Raw genomic sequence first — 20923 nt, 5'->3', positions numbered from 1 at the left:
TTATGAAGATATGTGCAAAGATATTTGCAGAATCAATTCCTAACTGACTTTTAAACTGGTGGTCATACCACGATTCAACCGTCAAGATATTGTCGGATTCATTTCTCAAGTTATATAAAGAATGGACCCAAGTCTCTCCAATGATAAGCGAGTTATATCATGCAAATTATATCTGCAATCTTAAAAAAATTAATCAGATCTATTTTTTATTGAATTTTTAATTCCATAGATACATAAATGGACTCCAAAATTGAGATTCACGGGAGAACAGATTTCATGTTTATATAGAATATTTTATAATAATTTTTGAGACAAATTGATATGCAAAGATCCCAACATGGACAAGAACTCCTGAACTCTATCAAAAGTAAGGTTCGAAAATATTCAACAGCTCCTCGATAAGATGTTATTGATGATAGTACAATTAAGCACATTGCTAGAAGAATTTTCGTGCAAGATAGAGATAAAAATGAAATGATCAAAGAATACCTAGAAGAAGTAAAAAGAAATTTACTTCAATCTGTTAATCAAGATGATAAATCAGACACTTTAATGAAGAGTGTAACCAGCGATGATATAGATGAGGAAGATTTTCAAGACTCTCAGCTCATACCCTCAGATAAGATAATATCTGAAAATGTCATTGAACAGACTGAGGAATTCATTAAAAATTTAAAAGGAAAAAAATATATAAATAAAAATTACTATTTGCACATCGTAAATATACTGTGCATGAGATCTGAATGTGAAATCCATTTTTATTGTACATAGATTCCTACACAGTAGATACACTGTGCACGAAATTTAAATTATGGATGATTTTATCAATTATAAGATGTTGCAAGTCTTTGTATAACGGTACTACCTTCAAGATGGTAGTCAAGATTTTTTCAGTAAGGAAAGAAGTATAAAATATCATTCTTAATTGAGATATTTCTTAGATAGAAAATCAGGGAGAAAATTATCAATTCTTTTTTTTATACTGAATTTCAAAATCAAAAGAGGATAATTGAGTTGTCACCTTGCAAATATTAATTTAGAAGCATCATATTTAAATTTTTTATCGAACATGTACTTCACAGATTGAGCATCAATTTTTATCAAAAATTTTTTATTATATAAATCATCTTGAAATTTTAAAACACACTTAATGATAGCAAGCATTTCATGAGCCACAGTAGCATATTTTTTCTAGGCTTCAGTCTATTTTTCTGAATGAAATCTTATTAGGTATTCAAATTGATCATGGAGATTAACTTGTTTTAGTATTTCATCATAATCTATATTAGACGCATCTGTCTCAATAATTTATTGTCATGCTGAATTAGCCAAAGTTAAACAGGGTAAGGAGTTAACACTCTATTTAATTTGTATAACAAGATTTGTGTGACTGTCAGTCCAGGGACCTTTATAATTCTTTTTTAGCCTATAATATAATGGGGCTAACTCACGAGATAAGGAATATGCAATTCAAACTTTCCAAGAATCTCTGCAATTGAGTTCTGTCAGTAATAACATCAGGAAATTTTGATGCAAAATCAATTGATCTTTGGATGGGAGTAATCGTCCCTTGACAGATATTGTTTCCTAAGAATCTAATATCAGTTTGAAACAAATTCATTTTTGGTTTAGATATCACCAAATCATTTTGTATCACAATTTTCTTAAAGATATCAAGATGCTTGATATGCAACTCGAATGTCTTGAAAAACATCAATATAAACAATGATGAAATTCATATAAGGAATACAAATATCATTCATGATTTTCTGAAAATCAGAAAGGACATTTTTCAAGCCAAATGGCATGACATTCCATTCATATTGTCCAAAAAAAATATTAAAAACAGTTCTATAAATATGTTCTCTAAATATTTGAAGTTGTCAATATCCTGATTTTAAATCAAATTTTGAAAATATATTGACATCATATAAACTCGACAGCAAATCTTTTTTATTCGGAATGGGATACTGAATTCATTTCAAATGTTTATTCAATGATTTATAGCTTATAACTAATCTGGAAACACTACAATCCTTTTCTACAGCGTTATTAACATAAAATGCAGTACAAGATCAAGGAGATTTTAAAGATTTTATCAAACCTTTTTGTAACAAATTATCAATTTTCTTTTTGCAGAATTTGACTAATTCAACATTCATTTGACATGATCGAAATTTGGTTGGGATACTATCCTCAGAAAAATTATCCTCATATGAAAGAGTGACAATGTGCTTTTTCGATTTCAAAAGGCTCTAGGATGATTGGCACAAACATCAACAAACTTTTATTCGAAAATTAATTTAATTTTTTCTGTATCTTAGGAGATTTCATAGTATCACAAATATTCATGCTAAGTAATTCAAGTTGTAAAGGATCAACATGCTTTTGTTTTATTTCAATTAAAGTGTTAATATCTTTAGTTATTAAATATATAATGTAAGAATAAGATATCTCTTTATTCTTGTAAGTAGCAGTAAATTCTTTTGCATTAAAATGGGTTCAAGGATAAATAGCATTTATAAAAGGAATTTATCCTCCCCAAGCACTTTTCATATTACCTAATAATACAGGTATTACATTTTCTGCTTTTCAGAAATTCATTGATAATGAAGTTGCGGCAGTAAACATCACCAAAATTAATAATCGGATTTCTCAAAATAATTATGTAAGTTTATATGTTAAAGTTTTTGAAGAACATATCAGTTCTCTTGATAAAAAACTTGATGAATTAACTGATTTGGTTAAAAATCTAAGTACTACTTCAAAATCTGCTGATATTGCCTCCTCTTTAGGAAGTAAGTCGAAAGATTTAACGACTAATACTAGTATTCAAAGACCCCATGATATTCAGGGATTTCAAATTAGTTCGCCTTTAAAAGATTTGGAAGAGTTTCTTGATAAAAAGCTTTTCGAAATTAAGTGCTAATCTTATTGGTTTATCAAATGATTTTGCTGATCAAATAAAATCTACTCCTGATTTGAAAAATCAGAGCTTAATAAGCTCAGACGAATAATTAAAAAACAATTGAGAAAAAAAATCACAGGTATACTGATTTACCCCGTATGAAAACTTATTATTATTCAAGACCTACTCCTCAAGATGTTTTGATCGAGAAAGGGACTGCAATCAGACTAATACGTCTTATAGTGGTTCCGATATATATGAATGGAATCTAGATGGCCTAATAGATAGGCAATTAACTATCCTTGTACACCACATGATGATGTATGCAACCGTGTGCAGAGCGACTAGTGATAAGAACACAAATGAATTATCTGTAAAATGATAATTGTTGATTTTACTGGCCAACTTTGTGGCTGGTGGGATATAATATAATATAATATAATATAATATAATATAATATAATATAATATAATATAATATAATATAATATAATATAATATAATATAATATAATATACTATAATATAATATAACATAATATAATATAACATAACATAACATAACATAACATAATATAATATGTATCACGGTATATTATTGTTCCAATTATTAATTATGTCTCTCTTAGTCCTACATCAGTCAAATTTCCCGTGCATGGTTTGTCATAGGTATTCCTTGTTAACATTGGATTTCAATTTCTTTTAAATCCTTTTCCCAATCCTATTAATAATAGGAATCATATTCCATAATCCAACTAAAATATAGCCATAATTACGTCTACCTATTCTAACTCAAATTGGACTTGCAACATTCCCCTCCTATATATATATACCCGGCCCTAATAACAACACATATTTCTCATAGTTATTTTTCTTCTAGAATATATTGAAACGTTTAACTAGCCATGAAGGTGATAGCAGCCTATTTGTTAGCCCAATTGGGTGGCAATTCTAGTCCATCATCTGATGATTTGAAGAAAATCTTGAATTCTGTTGGAGCTGAAATTGATGATGTCAAAATTGAACTATTATTGTCACAAGTTAAAGGCAAAGATATTAATGAATTAATTGCTGCAAGAAAATCTTGAATTCTGTTGGAGCTGAAATTGATGATGTCAAAATTGAACTATTATTGTCACAAGTTAAAGGCAAAGATATTAATGAATTAATTGCTGCTGGTAAAGAAAAATTGGCTTCTACTTCTTGTCTGTCTTTTGGATGTGTTGCAAATAATGCTAGTGTTGTCGTTGATGGGGGACAAGTTATTGTTGTTGAAGAGAAAAAAGCGGAAAAGAAAGTTGAGAAGGAAGAAGAATCTGATGAAGAAGATTTCAATTTCTCTCTTTTTGATTAGATTGGACTTTAGTTTAATTTACTTTTTATTTTATGCAATATTGTTTAGAGTTGGATTCAACATTTAAATTTTATGAGTTTAATTTTTTGTTTGTTATGAGGTTGGTTCATAATTTTAAATTCTACTGATTTAATTTTTAAGTTTTTTTTTTTTTTCATGTTGAAATCATTAATTTTTAAGGCTATGAGTTCATATTTATTATTTATTATAATTTTATTGAGTTATTACATATAAATTTATGAGTTGTGTAAAATTTTATTAAGGAGAAAAAAGAGGAAAAAAAAGTTGAGAAGGAGGAAGAATCATGAGGAAAATTTCAATTTTAGTGTCTTTGATTAGATTAGTAACATGAGAAAATTTAAGGAAATGTGTCTTTTAAGTCTTGAATTTGATTAGATTAGTAACATGAGAAAACTGAAGGAAAGGTGTCTTTTAAGTCTTGAATAAAAGATTGGTGACATTGACCAACTTAAAGGGTCAAACATCAGGAAACTTGATTAAGTTAATTGTGGACTTGATTAATATTTTCAAAACTTTCTAATCTTTTCAAAAATACAAATCAACCCAACCCACACCCCTGTTCAATCCAAATCAACCACTCTCTCCTCTCTCTCGACAGCTTCCCTCAACTCTCTCCCAACCGGCAGTTCTGCAAATTTTCTCCCTTCAACCTTCGGCGAATTTTACCTCCGACAACAAATAGTTGGGTTTCGAGTTCTCCTCTTCAATTCAAATCAACCCGTCTCTCATTCCTCTCTCGACAACTTCTCTCAACTCTCTCCCAACCAACTGTTCTGCAAATTTTTTATTTCAATCCTCGGCGACTTCAACATCCGACTACAAATAGTTGGGCTTCGAGTTTCTTTTAAACTTCAACCTTCAATTGACGTGACAACCTTGCTCTCCGGACACAACAACTTCGAATTCTTCATCGTTCTTTTTCTTCTTTCACAGGTAAAAATTTATGATCTTTTTAATTTTGAAAAAAATGAGGAACTTGAGCCAAATTCTCTTGTAGTATTGGTTAACAATTTCAATATTTGTTGCATTAATTTGAAATGCGGTCTGAATAAAACTCTAATTTCTGGTATTTCTTCTCTTCTCTTTTCAAAGTGAATTATGATTTTTTGTTGTTTGTTGTATTTTTTTGAAGTTTAATTTTTGTTGTTTGTGTTTATAAAAATAAAAAAATAATTTGGGTTGATTTGTTCTGTTCTTTTTCTTGGTAAAAATGATAAAATAGCCGTTTTTGTTGAATGAGATTGTGCTACTGTTTTTTGTTTCTACCAATAGATTATCCATCTGGTGCAATATATTAACCATCTAATGCAACATATCAACCATCTGATACACCAGAGGAATACAACAAATTAACTATCTGATGCAAAAGATTAACCATATATTGCAACAGATTAAGTATCGGATAAAAAATCTAATGCAACTAATTAACCATCTGATGCAATGGAAAAATTATCAAATTAATGATCTGATGCAATAGATGAACCTCCTGTTGGATAAAATCCTATCAACTCTTCCAACAGAAAATGTCCAAGAATTGATTTTTCCAACTGATCATTCATCTGCCACGATAGATGACCCTATGTTGGAAGAAATCTAAATAATATTGACTGTTGATAACTGTTCCAACAAATCACTCATGTGTTGCAACAGATGTGTGACCTATTGCACAAACCATTCATCTTTCTCAATAGATGAGTAATATATTTTGTATTGTCGTAACAGATTACTCAATTGTTACTGCAGGTTAGTTAACTTCTCTGACAGATTACTCATATGTTGCAACAGATGTGTGATCTGTTGCACAAACCATTCATCTTTCTCAACAAATGAGTGATATGTTTTGTATTATCGCAACAGATTACTCAGTCGTTGCTATGGGTTATTTAACTATTCCAACAGATCACTCATATGGTGCAACAGATGATATCACAACAGATGTGTGATCTGTTGCACAGACCATTCATCTTTCTCAACAGATGAGTGATATATTTTGTATTGTCGCAATAGATTACTCAACTGTTGCTACAGGTTATTTAACTGTTCTAACAGATCACTCACATATTGCAATAGATGATGTTGCAATAGATGTGTGATCTGCTACATAGACTATTTATTTTTCTTAACAGATGAGTGATTTGTTTTGTATTGTTGTAACAAATTACTCATCTATTGCAACATCTTATTTAACTGTCTCAACAGATTACTCATATGTCACAATAATGTGTGATCTATTGCACAGACCATTCATCTATCTTAAAATATGAGTGATATATTTTATATTATTGCAACAGATTACTCATTCGCTGCAACAGGTTGGTTATATACTGTAACAGATATACTACCTGGTGCAACAGATCGGTGATCTATTGCAACTGTTATTTTACTATTTTGCTTGTTTGATTTACTATTATCCTTTTTTAACGATGCATTAATCAACTATAATATATTTTTTTTATGTTCCTGTTAATTTTAGATAATATGATTCCCAAAAGAACAGAAACCGAATCAAGTCCAAGTAAATGAACAAGTGAAGCAGCTAGGCTACATCCACCACTCTATGAGCTTGCTTGACAAGCGTTATCTCAATCGGGAGCAGAATATGATGAACACGGGGAGGAGGAATATTTCAAAAGAGATGATGCAAATGCTAATAGACCTTCCACCAAAGAGTTGGTTAAACCCTTCAGCATTGATCATTATCCTGTGAGAATACAGTGCGATGATGCCGTAGATTTAACAGGTGATTTCGTGGTTAAGTCAGCCATGGAAAAATCTTTTGACGCCTTCAGAAGAATACTTCGAGAATAAAAATTGGATGCCTATTTTAGTGACAAGTGCTTTAGGAAATATCTTGATTTGCCGGAGGACAACAATGCTTGTTTCCAGATGAAAATGGTATATGAACTTCTCAAGCGTAGGTTTATGTATGAAAACAAAGATAAGATGGATGAGGTATGGATAAATTACTGTGGCATGCCTGTTTGTTTTGGTTAGAAGGAGTTTCCCATAGTTACTGGACTAAAATGTTATCCTCCTTCTCAAGTTATACCTATTCTAACCCAAAAAAAAACCCCGCACACCCAAAAAAAGCAAAGGCAAGTCGTGTGATCGTGATGACCTGGTGTCCATTGCTGGTCCAAGCTTCAAAAATAAAAATTTGATAGAAGCGTTGAAAGGTAAAGGACTTTCAAAGAAGCACAAGCAGTAATTGTGCTTGGTTTGGTTTATACATAATATTCTTTGGGCTAGAGACGTGAACAAAAAAATAAGCCTCAGTTTAATAAATCTCTCCGAGGATCTTGAGGCATTTAACAGCTATCCTTTGGGGTATGAAAGCTTCAAAATGACTGTCAAATATTTGTTGACTCCGTTAGCACCAAAGATAGTCAACTTATATGGCTTCCCATGAGCTTTCATGGTAAATGTTTCTTTCTTCTGTTATGATATCATTCATTTTTTTACTCAATAATGATTTTGATTTATTGGCACTATTTTATAGGCTTGGGAATTTGAAGTCATTCCTTATTTGAGACAACAAGTAAACTACTAGGAAGGAGTTTTCTGTCCAAGAATCTTGAGATGGTTGTTGACCAAAACTGATAAAAATGAAAAATTTCTTGATCTCTTCAACCCCTCGAAGGATGCAGAAAGTATAGTTATAATTAAATTTTTTTAATTAATAATTTTTTTGAATGATCTAATCATCATTCTAATATATGTAATGATTTATGTTAGATTGTGTATCCGTCGCTAGTTTTGACCAATCGAGAGTTGAAGATGCCATTTTTTCTTACTTTACAGTCTGTGCAAACTTTATTGGACCCTAAGGTCATCGACAGAATAAAAATAAAATTGTTTGGAGCAACAACTATTACTAGAAAAATAATTTTGGAGAGTGGGCTTGTTGTTGTTGATGGTCTTAGTGGTGATGGACCTGTTGGTGGTGGTAGTGGTGCTGCTGTTGGTGCTAATAATGCTCCTCTTACAGTATTTAAAGAAAACCATTATGAGTATGATCATACTGGTTATACAGATTTTGCCTCTTCCAGCGAATGTTCTGCATGCAAATGTCAAGACTGCAGGGCGAAACATGATGTAGTGATTAATGCTATTAATTAATTTCTTCTGTAAAGGAATTGACATCTAAGAGGGGTCTCATTTCATCAAAGAGGATTTTATTTCCATCTGTTTCATTAGAGATTAGGGCTAAGAAGAGAAGGAGAGTGATTTCTAGGGCATTATCAAGCATCCAAAAAAGCAAAATTGCAACTCCCCTGTCTGTGTATTGCACTGAGCAACGTACAATGTCCAAAGAAGAGCAGCACGAGATGAAGAAGGTGAATATATATATCTTCCACCTGACAAAACAAACAGACACATATATGTTTCAACAGATGACACATCTACTAAAAATTATCAAACAGATATATATATCTGTTGCAACAGTTGACTAATTTGTTACACCAGTTAAAGTATCTATTTCGACAGATGTCTCGTCTATTTTAACAAATCAAACAGCTCTTCGTACCGCTTTTATTTGTACCAACAGACGACCTATCTGGTGCAATAGATGATTCATATGTTGCAACAGATAGTTCATCTGTTGTCATACAGGGCCTTCCTTATGTAGAAATTTGTCCCAACAGTTGACTCATTATTTCAATAGAAATATAATCTATTTGGGAAAATTTAAAACAGGAGGAAGACCTGTTTGATTTGCTAGAACAGATGAGTTATCCTTTTTCGTTTTGTTATATCTCCGTGATTAACATTGACTAATTTTGGCTTTCCAGGTGGATGTAGAAGAAGCTATTGTTGAACAGCATTGACAATATGCTACTCTTTTTATGAAATATGGAGAACAAAAAGCTCAAAAACCGTACGTAAGCGACAATAAAGATCCACGATGAGCAAAGCTAAATTCCATAGCACCGGATGAAGAATAACTTGTCCTTACTGAGTAGATCTTTATAGCTTGAACCTGTCAAAGTAATCCTTGGTATCATACTTAAATTGTTGTTGATGTATTTGTTGAGATCTGTACCCATAACAATTTTTTATATTTTATTTATTCGTTGACTTATTTTAGCTAATTTTTTAGGCTTCGATTTATTTTATTTTGTCTATGAATTTTATTTATTCCTTAGATTTGAACTTATTAATTTAAAAGGAATACTAGATTCAAATATTGCAACAGATAATGTATCTGTTACAATAAACGACACATCTATTGGAAAAATCAAACAAATTTAGACATATGTTGCAACAGGTAGGTAATCTATCAAACGGGTCTTTCCTCTGTTACAACAAATGGACTTAGATAGAAACATCGAGATAATGCAACAGATGACCAACCTATTGCAACAGATAAACTATATGTCAGAACAGGTAGAATAACTGTTACAACGGATAGAGAATCTATTGCAATATAAAAAATCAACTTTCGTTGGACATAAAAAATTGCCACTACGTGTAAAAAATTTAAAGTGAATTGAAATAAAAAAGAGGAACCCATCTACGGTGTTCAGTTCAAACACCTAAAATAAAATAGGCATCAAATAGGCAGTGTTCATTTTAAACACGTAAAATAAAATAGGCATCAAATGTATCAATCTGGCATATTTTGCTGACTTACCGTCACTTAGCCCCCAACGGTCACCCCCCCTTCTATTGTCCTATATATTCATCTTCCTCCTAAATTCTCAAATCTTCTTCTTCATCGTCATCTTCTTTTATCTATCCAAATTCTTCAAATTATTTCTTTTATTTTTTCCAACTGAGCTTGATAATGTCGAGCGCATCTTTCACTATTTTTTATGATAAAGATTTTTGATATTGTAAGTGCGGTCATGGAGCTCTGTTAAACACTTCTTGGACTCAACAAAATCCAGGTCGTAGGTTTTTTACTTGTAAAATTTTAAAGGTAATATTTTTTTTATTTAATTAGTTGATTAATTATTGACTTGTAATTATTTTGTAATTGTGTTCTCTTTTTTTTATAGAAATTGGGTGGATGCGATTACTTTAATTGGTATGAAGAACGACACCCTTCACAAGCAAATTGTGTAATCTGGGGTTTGTTGAACAAAGTCAAGGCTTCTGAAGAGAAACAAAATCGAACAAGAAGATACTACATTGTTTTCGTTATTGCTACTGGTTTGGGGTTGTTGGGCACATGGATATTCAAGTCTAATTGCTGAAATTTTTATGGTGATGTGTGTATTTGCTACTGTTTTGTGTTGTTGAGCACATGGATATTCAAGTGTAACTGTTGGAAAATATCAAAAAGATTTAGGCATATGTTGTAAAATTTAGGTCATCTGTTGGAAATTATCAAATAGGTCTTCCCACTGTTGCAACAGATTAGACTTAGATTATTAGATTATTCATAGAAATAACATCGGCGTAATGCAACAGATGACCAACATTTGGCAATAGATAAACTATCTGCCATAACAGATTTAATATATTTTACAACAGATTGACAATCTATTGCATTATAAAAAACTCCAACTTTCATAAAAAAAAATTATTGTCACTATATGTACATGTAATAAAGTGAAGGGTGACTTGAAATTAAAAATTGTTATTTCACAGGCTCTTCTATATACACAGGCTTCAAGCGCCCAGTTAGTACCCCATAAACCCAGACCTCTTGCAAGTTTTCCACAGCGTTGTCACACAGAAAAGTTGTTGGCTTGGCCATTTCTGTGCCAATCAGCAAATATTTGATGTGTGCAAGAGCGTGCGAGCCGCTCGCTTTAGCGGTATCATCTTTTGGAAGGATCATTCCCTTGTTTCGACCTTCAAAATCTCATGATTTCTTCATCAACACTTCCTTTGGCAAATGATTCATCAGTTTACTCTCCCTCAACAAGATGGGCAACAGCATCATCAGTGGCTCCATGAGGAGAAAAAGATCAAAATCGTCAATTAAAGGTATGTTGGAGTCATAAACATTGATCTTTCCCTTCTCGAGTAGTATCTCAATGGCCCGATAAGCATGTCGTTCACGCTAATGACTACAAGAATCCTCTTTGCCTCGATCCAGCTCTTGCCGTGTGGATTTAGCCTCTCCCTTCTAACATATTTTATCATTTCTTCTTCATCCAAAACCAATGTAGGAACTAGGAAATCAAGTCCCACGCCAAGGGATAACACCTCCCCATTGAATTGATCGTACCTATCCTTGAACTTCTTATAGAAGTCGAGGTCCATTATCCTATCGGCAACGTCATAAGCTTCCTGATACATTAATTGCCTTTTTCTCATGAGACAGAGAATTATGTCAACATGCTGTGATATAAGAAGTCAATTTTTAAATAGGTTAGTAATTTTAAAGATGCAATGAATGGTCCATCTATTGCATAGGGTTCTCTGAATAAATAATCCAATAAAACTTATGCAACGAATAGATAAAAACTTGCAACGGAACCACTACAAGTTGCACCAGTATACCCAGCTATTGCAACAGATGTGAAATCTATTGCGTAGCTTCTTCTTCATAGGGTAGATTAGAAGGGCTAGGTTAGGAAAAGTAAACTTGTCTTGTCCTCTTACAGTATACACATAACGGTCATAGTCTGGAAGTCTTGGGGGGGAAAGGGAGCATGGGGTAATCTGGTGCGCCTGTCTTGGCATTCTTGGCCTGTCGTAGATCCCTCTTCTCTTCGGAGCCAAGTTTTGCATGTATGTCCACTTTCTTGACTGGCCCCTGAATTTCAACAGCTTTTGGAGAGGGAGGAATTGCAATTTCTTTTGATTTCTGATTGGAGAGTACGTCTCTAATTGCTCTTTTCTTTCTCTTAACCAACACTGTAGGAGTGTGTGGCTCCCTTACCTTCTTGGATGGTATGACACACCTTTTGGATTTGAATTCCTTAATAGCTTTAGAGATAGTATCTACTTTTTAAAGAGTTTATCCTATCTGTCCTTGCACTCTTTGTATTTGCAATGAGAATATGAGAGTGAAGAGGGGTGAGAGGGACCTGTGTAAGGGTAAAAAGGGGTATTTTCAAACATATTTATTCTTTCTTAAGCATCAACATGCTCATCATCATGAGTGGTAGCAGCATCAGCATCCCTGCCACCAACACCAATAACTCCACCAGAAGAGTCACCTGGATTTGCCTTAGTAGGTTGGTCATCAAGAACCTCAATATTAGGTTGACCTTGCCTAACCGCTCATCTTATAGTTGTTGCTCTAGCCAATTCCTTTTTTATTAAATCCACTGTTGGGTCTACTATAGTTCAACAAGACCTAGAGTACTATAAGAAGTCATCACCGACTCCTCCTCAGTAGGAACGATCCATGGATGCACAATGTATAAAAAAGAAAAAAAAAGACAAATACATTTAAATTATATAATATAATAATTTTCACAGTTGGGTTACATTTAAAAAAAAGATCCATTTGTTGTATAGTTTGCAGTATATAGTTAAAATCCATTTGAGTCTGGTTCAGAGAAACAAAGCAACATATGGATAATTTGATGCAAAATATCAATCATCTGTTGCAACAGTTGCACAAGACGGGTAATCTGTTATGCAACAAATGATCTGTACGTCACAACAGATGAACAATATGTTATCAGATTACACATTTGTTGCATAATTTATAGTAGATGGTTAATCTGTTAGGATTCGTGTTCAGAGAACCAAAGCAATATATGGGTAATCTAATGTAAGATATTAATTGTACTCTGTCGCAATAGATGTCCCATTTAGTGCATCAGATATAACATCTATTCAATATCTTTCTTTGAGTAAATTATTTTACTTGAAGAAGACGTACTGTATCATACGGGGGGTTAAAAAGATCAACCTCCTTAATATTAGTGTTGCTCTTTGCAGCCAACCACCTAAACATCCTTAGATGAGAAAACTCATCCGGGTAATCCATTAACTGCTTTCGGAGGGGAGGAATGGCTTCAAATGCCCAAGCCTAAAAAATGTAAACAGGAAGCAAGAAAAAAAAGTCGTAATAAGTATATTTAATATAAATTAATGGATGAGTAAAATTAGTGATTAATTTTACCATGAAAGCCCAAGGAAAGTTGTATAATGTGGTCGTCCCTAAGAAAAAATTTGTCAGTAAATATTGGACAGTCAAGTAGAAATTGTCATATCCCCAGGAATAATTGCTGAATTTATCAAAATCCTCAGCACACGCCAACAAATCATCTTCTATGACCTTGTTGACATCTCTTGCCAATATAACCAAATGGGTAAACCAAAATAAGTACAATTGCTCCCTGTACTTCTCTGGTATGGTTTTATCTTCAAGATCTGTCAACAAATCCGATGCTTTGTAGCCACGTCGAGCAATGTCAAACAACCCATCTATTTTTTCTTGCGTTTTCTTGACTTGGATGATTTGCGGGGTGGTGTTTCTTCTGGATGGATGATTTGCGGGGTGGTGTTTCTTCTGGACGATGGCATCTCAAGACCGTCACTATGGCAAACTCTTGCAAGCCAAAACAAACAAGCATGCCACAGTAGTTGATCCAGATTTTATCCATCTTCTTTTTGCCCCCTCCTCTGGATCTTTATCATCTCCCATGTACTTGATCATGCGCTTAAGAAGATCATATACCATCATCATAGGGAAACGGATACGGGCAGAGGGGTCCTCGGACAGCTCAAGAAATCGTATAAAGTAGCTCTTCTTAAAAAGTCCGCCTATGTTTTCGTTCTTTATAATTTTCATAAAATGTTCAAAAAATTTCCCCATCTGACATTTAAGTACAATTTGACCAGTCAGTTGGTTTTCTTCTGGGTTATTTATCGGCATCGCAACTTGAAACCTGTCAATACTAAAAGTTTTGACAGGATCATGCTGGGATGTCGATATTAGTTCACTCCCCATTGTTGATCCATTATCATCATGTTGATGATCATCCTCTTTTTCTTTCTCACTCTCCAATTCCTCCTCTTTCTCACTTTCATTTTATTTATTACTATCTATAGAAAATTGTCTACCTTCCTCAACGTTGTTTTCACATCTCTCCTCAGCTTCACTTTTCCCTTTTGTTCAGGAAGTTCCTCCTAATCCCTCTGTACTGCAGCCTTTTTTTTATGGTCAGGCGTTGATCCACTTTCACTTTCTTTTCTTTTGGGAGACATGTTTTACCTACCAACAGCAGAAAAATAAAAATTACGTTACAATTGATGTATACATAAATTTTAAAAAATACATTACAAACACCACGAATACCAACACACCAACACCCACCACCACAAACACCACGAACCAATGCTACAAACAAACACCACGAATACCGATACCATGGACATCCATCACAAACACCACCAACCAGTGCCACCACGGCGACCACAAACACCACCACCAACAACAACAACAATAACACAAACAACATCCAACAATACCACGACAGTCAACGGAATACTGTGACGGAAACTAGGGATTTCTTGAGTTCTTCCTATGATTTTACCATCAAAACTCAAAATTGTAAACCCATTCTCGAAGATAATATAACTAAAAGTTTTATTTTTCATCATTAACTTAAAAACTCTTATTTTTTAGAAAAAAAATAACAAGTATAGAACTCTTCTCAAACTCTGTTGCCTACAAAGACAAAGAAAATGACTGATACAAGCAAGAATGAAGTAAAAAATAACACCTATGTGGTAAAAAATAAGAAGTAAAGTGATCTGTTGTAGAGGGTTGAGCAAATTTGTTGAGTACTTGTTGTCTGTACTATATTGTTGAGTGAGAATGAGAGAGAAAGAACGAGAACTCAATATTTGAAATGATGAAATATTTTGTATGGGTTGATTTGTATTTTAGAAAAGAATGACAAGTTTTGAAAATATTAATTTAGTTCGAATTGATCTTAATTATTTTTAAATTTATAAAAGATATGTGTAATTTTTAACCTCTCATCATGCAATTGCCAAAAGGGTACTATTTAGTCTAACATATGAACTCAATTGAAATTGTATAAAAACAATTGAAGTTGTAGTTGTCCGAGTACTCTAGTTGACCCTATGAACTCACCCCTAGTCCTAGATTAATCAATTTAGGTAGTATAAAAACAAATGTTTGACATGTTGCATCAGATTTTGCATCTGTCGTAAATTATCAATCAGATTAGGTAACAACAGATTACGAATCTGCTGTAATTTATCAAACAGATTAAGTCATCTGTTGCGACAGATTACCCATCTGTTGTAAATTATCAAATAGATTGTCATATGTCGCAGTAGATTACCCATATATTGTAAATTATCAAATAGGCTCTACCATCTGTTGTAGCTGACCCTATGAGAACTCACCCCTAGTCCTAGATTAATCAATAGTTGACCATATGAGAACTCACCCCTAGTCCGAGATTATTCAATTAAGGTATTAGTACCCTTTCCTAGATTAATCAATTAAGGTATTAGTTGAACATATGAGGTAGTAAGAATCGGTTTGGCTCAGAGTTATCAATTGATGACTCTGGTTGGGAGGAACGTAGTACCATCTCATCATACAATTACCAAAAGACTCAATTAAAATTATAGTTGACCCTATGAGAACTCACCCCTAGTCCTAGATTATTCAATTAAGGTATTAGTACCCTAGTCCTAGATTAATCAATTAAGGTATTAGTCTAACATATGAAGTAGTAAGAATTGGTTCGGCTTAGAGTGATCGATCGACGACTCTGGTCGGGAGGAACACAATACCGTCTCATCATGCAATTGCCAAAAGACTGAATTGAAGTTGTAGTTGACCTTATAAGAACTCACATTCAATTAAGGTATTAGTCTAACATATGAACTCAATTGAAATTATATATAAACAAATGTTTAACCTATTGTAACAGATGTCTTTTCTGTTAGATCAAATCAAATAGATTAGGTAATCTGTTGCAATATATTATGCATCTGTTGTAAACTATCAAACAGATTACATATTTGTTGCAACATATGACGAATCTGTTGTAAACTATCAAAAAGATTAAGTTTTTATTGTGACAGATTACCCATTTGTTATAAATTATCAAATGGATTAAGTCATATGTCGCAACAGATTACCCATCTATTATAAATTATCAAATAGGCGTTGTCATCTATTATAGTTGATATTATGAGAACTCACCCCTAGTCCTAGATTAATCAATTAAGGTATTAGTTGAACATATGAGGTAGTAAGAATTGGTTCGTCTTAGAGTTATTGATCGATAACTCTGGTCGGGAGAAATGCAGTACCGTCTCATCATACAATTGCCAAAAGACTCAATTGAAGTTGTAGTTGACCTTATGAGAACTCACCCTTAGTCCTATATTATTCAATTAAGGTATTAGTACCCTAGTCCTAGATTAATCAATTAAGGTATTAGTCTAACATATGAGGTAGTAAGAATTGGTTTGGCTCAGATTAATCAATCGACGACTTTGGTCGGAAGGAACGCAATATCATCTCAACATGCAATTATCAAAAGACTGAATTGAAGTTGTAGTTGACCCTATGAGAACTCACATTCAATTAAGGTATTAGTCTAACATATAAACTCAATTAAAATTATATATAAACAAATGTTTAACCTATTGCAATAGATTTTTTTTCTGTTGGATCAAATCAAATAGATTAGGTAATCTGTTGTAATATATTATGCATCTGTTGTAAACTATCAAACAGATTACATCATTTGTTGCAACATATGACGAATCTGTTGTAAACTATCAAAAAGATTAAGTCATCTATTGTGATAGATTATCCATCTGTTGTAAATTATCAAATGGATTAAGTCATATATCGTAATAGATTACCCATCTATTGTATATTATCAAATAGGCATTGTCATCTATTGTAGTTGACATTATGAGAACTCACCCCTAGTCCTATATTAATCAATTAAGGTATTAGTTGAATATATGAGGTAGTAAGAATTGGTTCGGCTCAGAGTTATTGATCGACGACTCTGGTTGGGAGGAACGTAGTACCATCTCATCATGCAATTGCCAAAAGACTCAATTGAAGTTGTAGTTGACCCTATGAGAACTCACCCTTAGTCCTATATTATTCAATTAAGGTATTAGTACCCTAGTCCTAGATTAATCAATTAAGGTATTAGTCTAACATATGAGGTAGTAAGAATCGCTTTGGCTCAGAGTGATCGATCGACGACTCTGGTCGGGAGAAACACAATGCTATCTCATCATGCAATTGCCAAAAGACTGAATTGAAGTTGTAGTTGACCCTATGAGAACTCACATTCAATTAAGGTATTAGTATAACATATGAATTCAATTAAAATTATATATAAGCAAATGTTCAACCTATTGCAATAGATGTCTTTTCTGTTGGATCAAATCAAATAGATTATGTAATCTGTTGTAATATATTACATATCTGTTGTAAGCTATCAAACAGATTACGTCATTTGTTGCGACAAATGACCGAGCTTTGGAATTTCCAAACAGAAATTGTCATCTGTTGTACTTAAATGTTTTAAGATCCCCTTTTTAAAGCAATTTAGGTATTTCCTATCCGAGATAAAAAAGTTAAAATACTAAGGCGGTAAAAAATATTACTCAGTACTACTTGGATAACTCAAAAATCTCCTGAGTGAGTAGTCTTATCTGGTCTTTTTAATTTCATCATCTCCTCGTGCCCCTCAAAAGATATTAATGAATATTTAAAACTCATATCTAGAACTCTCTCCTTCAGCCATAAAGTAGTCTAGACTCAACTCATCACTCTTTTTTATTCTCAATTCTCAATTATCTTTGTTTTCTTTTTTTCCCCTCTTTTCTCTCTTCTTTCGGATGAGGATACTTTAGGATCTCAACCAATTAATATCTTTTCTTAACTGAAATGGATGTTCTGATCCATTTGCTTTTTTTGACATTGCAGGTATGGTTCACTGTTGCTCTTTCCATTTCTTCTTCTTTTTTGTATGTCATTTAAATTAGATATTTACATTTGTTGCTATTAATGATTTACTCATTACCAGTTTTCTATTTATTGAGAAAAATAAAAGAAAGGTGACTTTTAAGTCTTGAATAAATGAACCGTTGTTTTTATTAAAATATGCAAAAAAAAGTCATCTGTTGGGAGAACTTAAAAAGCCTTTTTGTCAGTATAGTTTTTTCCTATATCTTTTGTTTGGTATTTTGGTTGTGCTATTTTTGGGGGGGTCGTGTTGGAACATGTAACGTTTGTGTTGTGGATGGTGTTTGAACATATGGTGTTGTTTCTTTATTGTTGATGTTGGTGGTGGTGGTGTTGCAATAGTTTCCTCAGCTGTTGCAACTGATGAATCAATTGTTGGAATAGACGAAGCAACTGTTTGAAGAAATTAAACCAGTAGCAAGGATAGTTTGATTTATTTCAACAGATGATTCATTTATTGCAACATACCATCCTTCTATTGCAATGATGCCTCATTTGTTGAACAAATGAGTAATCTGTTGCATCATATTGGTCATCTGTTAATTCACTCAATTTTGTGTTACCCTTTTGTAATGTTCTTTTTGTTTTCTTTTTTTCCTTCTCTTATTTGACATCAAATGTATTTCTCTTATTTGCAGATAAAAGGAAGTAAAACTGGATCCAATTTTTCCCGGCCAGCATTAAAGGCTAGAGTAAAGATGGGTTCGGAGGAATAAATTGCTTGTAGATAAAACCACTTCATATGTGGGAGGTATGTATTACTGATCAACCTATCATGAAACACACATCCAGCACAATGATTTTGTGAATGTTTGTTCTTTACCTATTAGGCTTTAATTCTTCAAACAAGATATGGCATTTTACAGTTAAGATTGTTAGGTTTGAACTGGTAAGGCTGAGGGACCAAGACGGTGGTGTTGATACCCTATTACAATTTAATAATGGTTTATGCACATGTTTTTGTGTTAAGTTTGGGAAAGAGTTCAAGTTTTTGGCAGCAGTGTAAATATCAAATAGTGATTGGACTGGTTTTAATGGCTTAATGGACTTATTGAAAGGCCTCTAAAGCCTCGCACTACAACAAACAATGATGGAACCAATAGAAATTCCTCTAGTCCAAATTTATATGGATGGGTTATGAAGGAGACTATTATATAGCAGAAGGTGTTTGAGAGAAAACCTATCGGGAAGGGGGAGGTTGAGAAGGCCATATATCATCTCAATCCATGTTTAAGTGGAAACACGGGGTGGGAAGGAAAGTGTATCAAAATTAGCAGATGAAATTGACATAAAAAGTGAAAAAACTGGATGAGGTGCGAATGTGAAAGTGTATCCAAAAATAAAAATTTATCAGTCGTTGAAGAAAAAGAAGAATGGTCAACAGGACTGGAGCTGGACACTTTTCTCGAGAATGCAACTAACGAGCATGGTTTGAATGAAGTCTTTCACAAAGTGTAGGACCAGAACTCTAAGGAAGCAACTTCACGAACACAGAAGGTGGTAAGATTGTCGGTCTGAATTGAAACCTAAACCAACTACTCCTGCATTAAAAATATGGGATTATGTCAATTTCATTGGTGTATAAAAGTTTGCATCAAATGTCTTTTCTGTTGCATATACAAACTATCTATTGCAACAAATTATAAATCTGTTTTGACAGACCATCTATGCACATTCAATCCATCTGTTGTAATAGCTCAATAATAACGGATTTTATCGAGTCTCAAACCATTTTGAAAAGGTGAGAAGTAATTAATGTAAAAGAAAAAGCCATGACTTTTCACAGAAAATAAAATGTCACCAGTTTGAATGTAATTAATACAATGGAGCTGAACAGTCCCGCTTTTTGGCCTGACACATCCAGATTCAATCCTCTATAAATAGCTCTCACCTTAATTTTCATTCAACTCAACTTTATTTATTTCTTTCATTTTTTTCTTTTAGTGTGACATCTTTAACCACTTCTCTTCAAAGAGCATATTCCTTTCTTATTGAGGTAAGTTTTTTCTGGTGTAAATTTACCAGTTGGTTGTATACGTTGTTTTACATTTTGGATTTTTTTCTTTACATTTGTCAATTCATGCGTGTTCTAGATATGGCTGATCCTTTTTCGAACATTGCTATTCTACGCGACACAGTGCGGGAACTTCAGAGGCAGGTTAATCACCTACAGAGGGAGATGGTTGTTGTGAGAGTGACAATGTTCAGAGAGATGCAGAGGCTAATGAGGGCCCAGCTGCTGCGAGTTGATTGGCCGGCTGTCATTAATGATGATGATGATGACAATAATAATTAGAATATGTTTTTCCTTTTAGCGTATGTATTTTAATTTTTCTATATCGGATCTATACCTAATGTATTTTATTTTTCGTTTAATGAAAAATTTACTTTTTGTCAGACTTTGGCATTTTAATTCTTCTTCAATTTTCATTCTGTCTATTTCTTCTAATCTAAACATACGTACATGTTAACATGTCGACGGTTGGAGGCAAGGAGCTATATTGAATCCAGTAGCACTAGCAATTTTGGCTTTTGAGTTCTTTCAATAAATGGACCATGTGTTGGAACAGATTGGTCTTCTATTGGGTTTGTATCAACAGATTATCCATCTGTTTCGAAAAATTTGTTATCTATTGGAGGAAAACATTTCAGTTATTTGTGCTACTATTAAGAATAATTGTGGTCTGTTGTATTATTTAGTTAATGTTTTGCCTCTTTTTATTGATGCACAAGTTA

The 20923-nt window shown here is 33.0% G+C and overlaps 1 protein-coding gene across 1 annotated transcript; it reads left to right on the top strand.

Annotated features, from left to right (window-relative positions):
* Nucleotides 1-3811: 3811 nt before the first annotated feature.
* LOC107876391 (60S acidic ribosomal protein P2B-like) lies at nucleotides 3812-4260 on the top strand. Its single transcript, XM_047393933.1, has 2 exons — nucleotides 3812-3953; nucleotides 4049-4260. Exons 1-2 carry the CDS (start codon nucleotides 3812-3814, stop codon nucleotides 4258-4260), a joined length of 354 nt encoding a protein of 117 aa, XP_047249889.1.
* Nucleotides 4261-20923: the final 16663 nt, after the last annotated feature.

This window comes from Capsicum annuum, chromosome 7 (assembly GCF_002878395.1).
Source record: "Capsicum annuum cultivar UCD-10X-F1 chromosome 7, UCD10Xv1.1, whole genome shotgun sequence".
Classification (NCBI taxonomy): Eukaryota; Viridiplantae; Streptophyta; class Magnoliopsida; order Solanales; family Solanaceae; genus Capsicum; species Capsicum annuum.
Note: the sequence above shows the minus strand (reverse complement) of the source record. Positions and strands in the feature narration are given on the sequence as shown.

Coding starts and splice junctions, on each gene's coding strand:
- LOC107876391 (XM_047393933.1), top strand. CDS start 3,812: ATGAAGGTGATAGCAGCCTATTTGTTAGCCCAATTGGGTGGCAATTCT. Junction 3,954..4,048: donor ATTATTGTCACAAGTTAAAG/GCAAAGATATTA, acceptor TATTGTCACAAG/TTAAAGGCAAAGATATTAAT.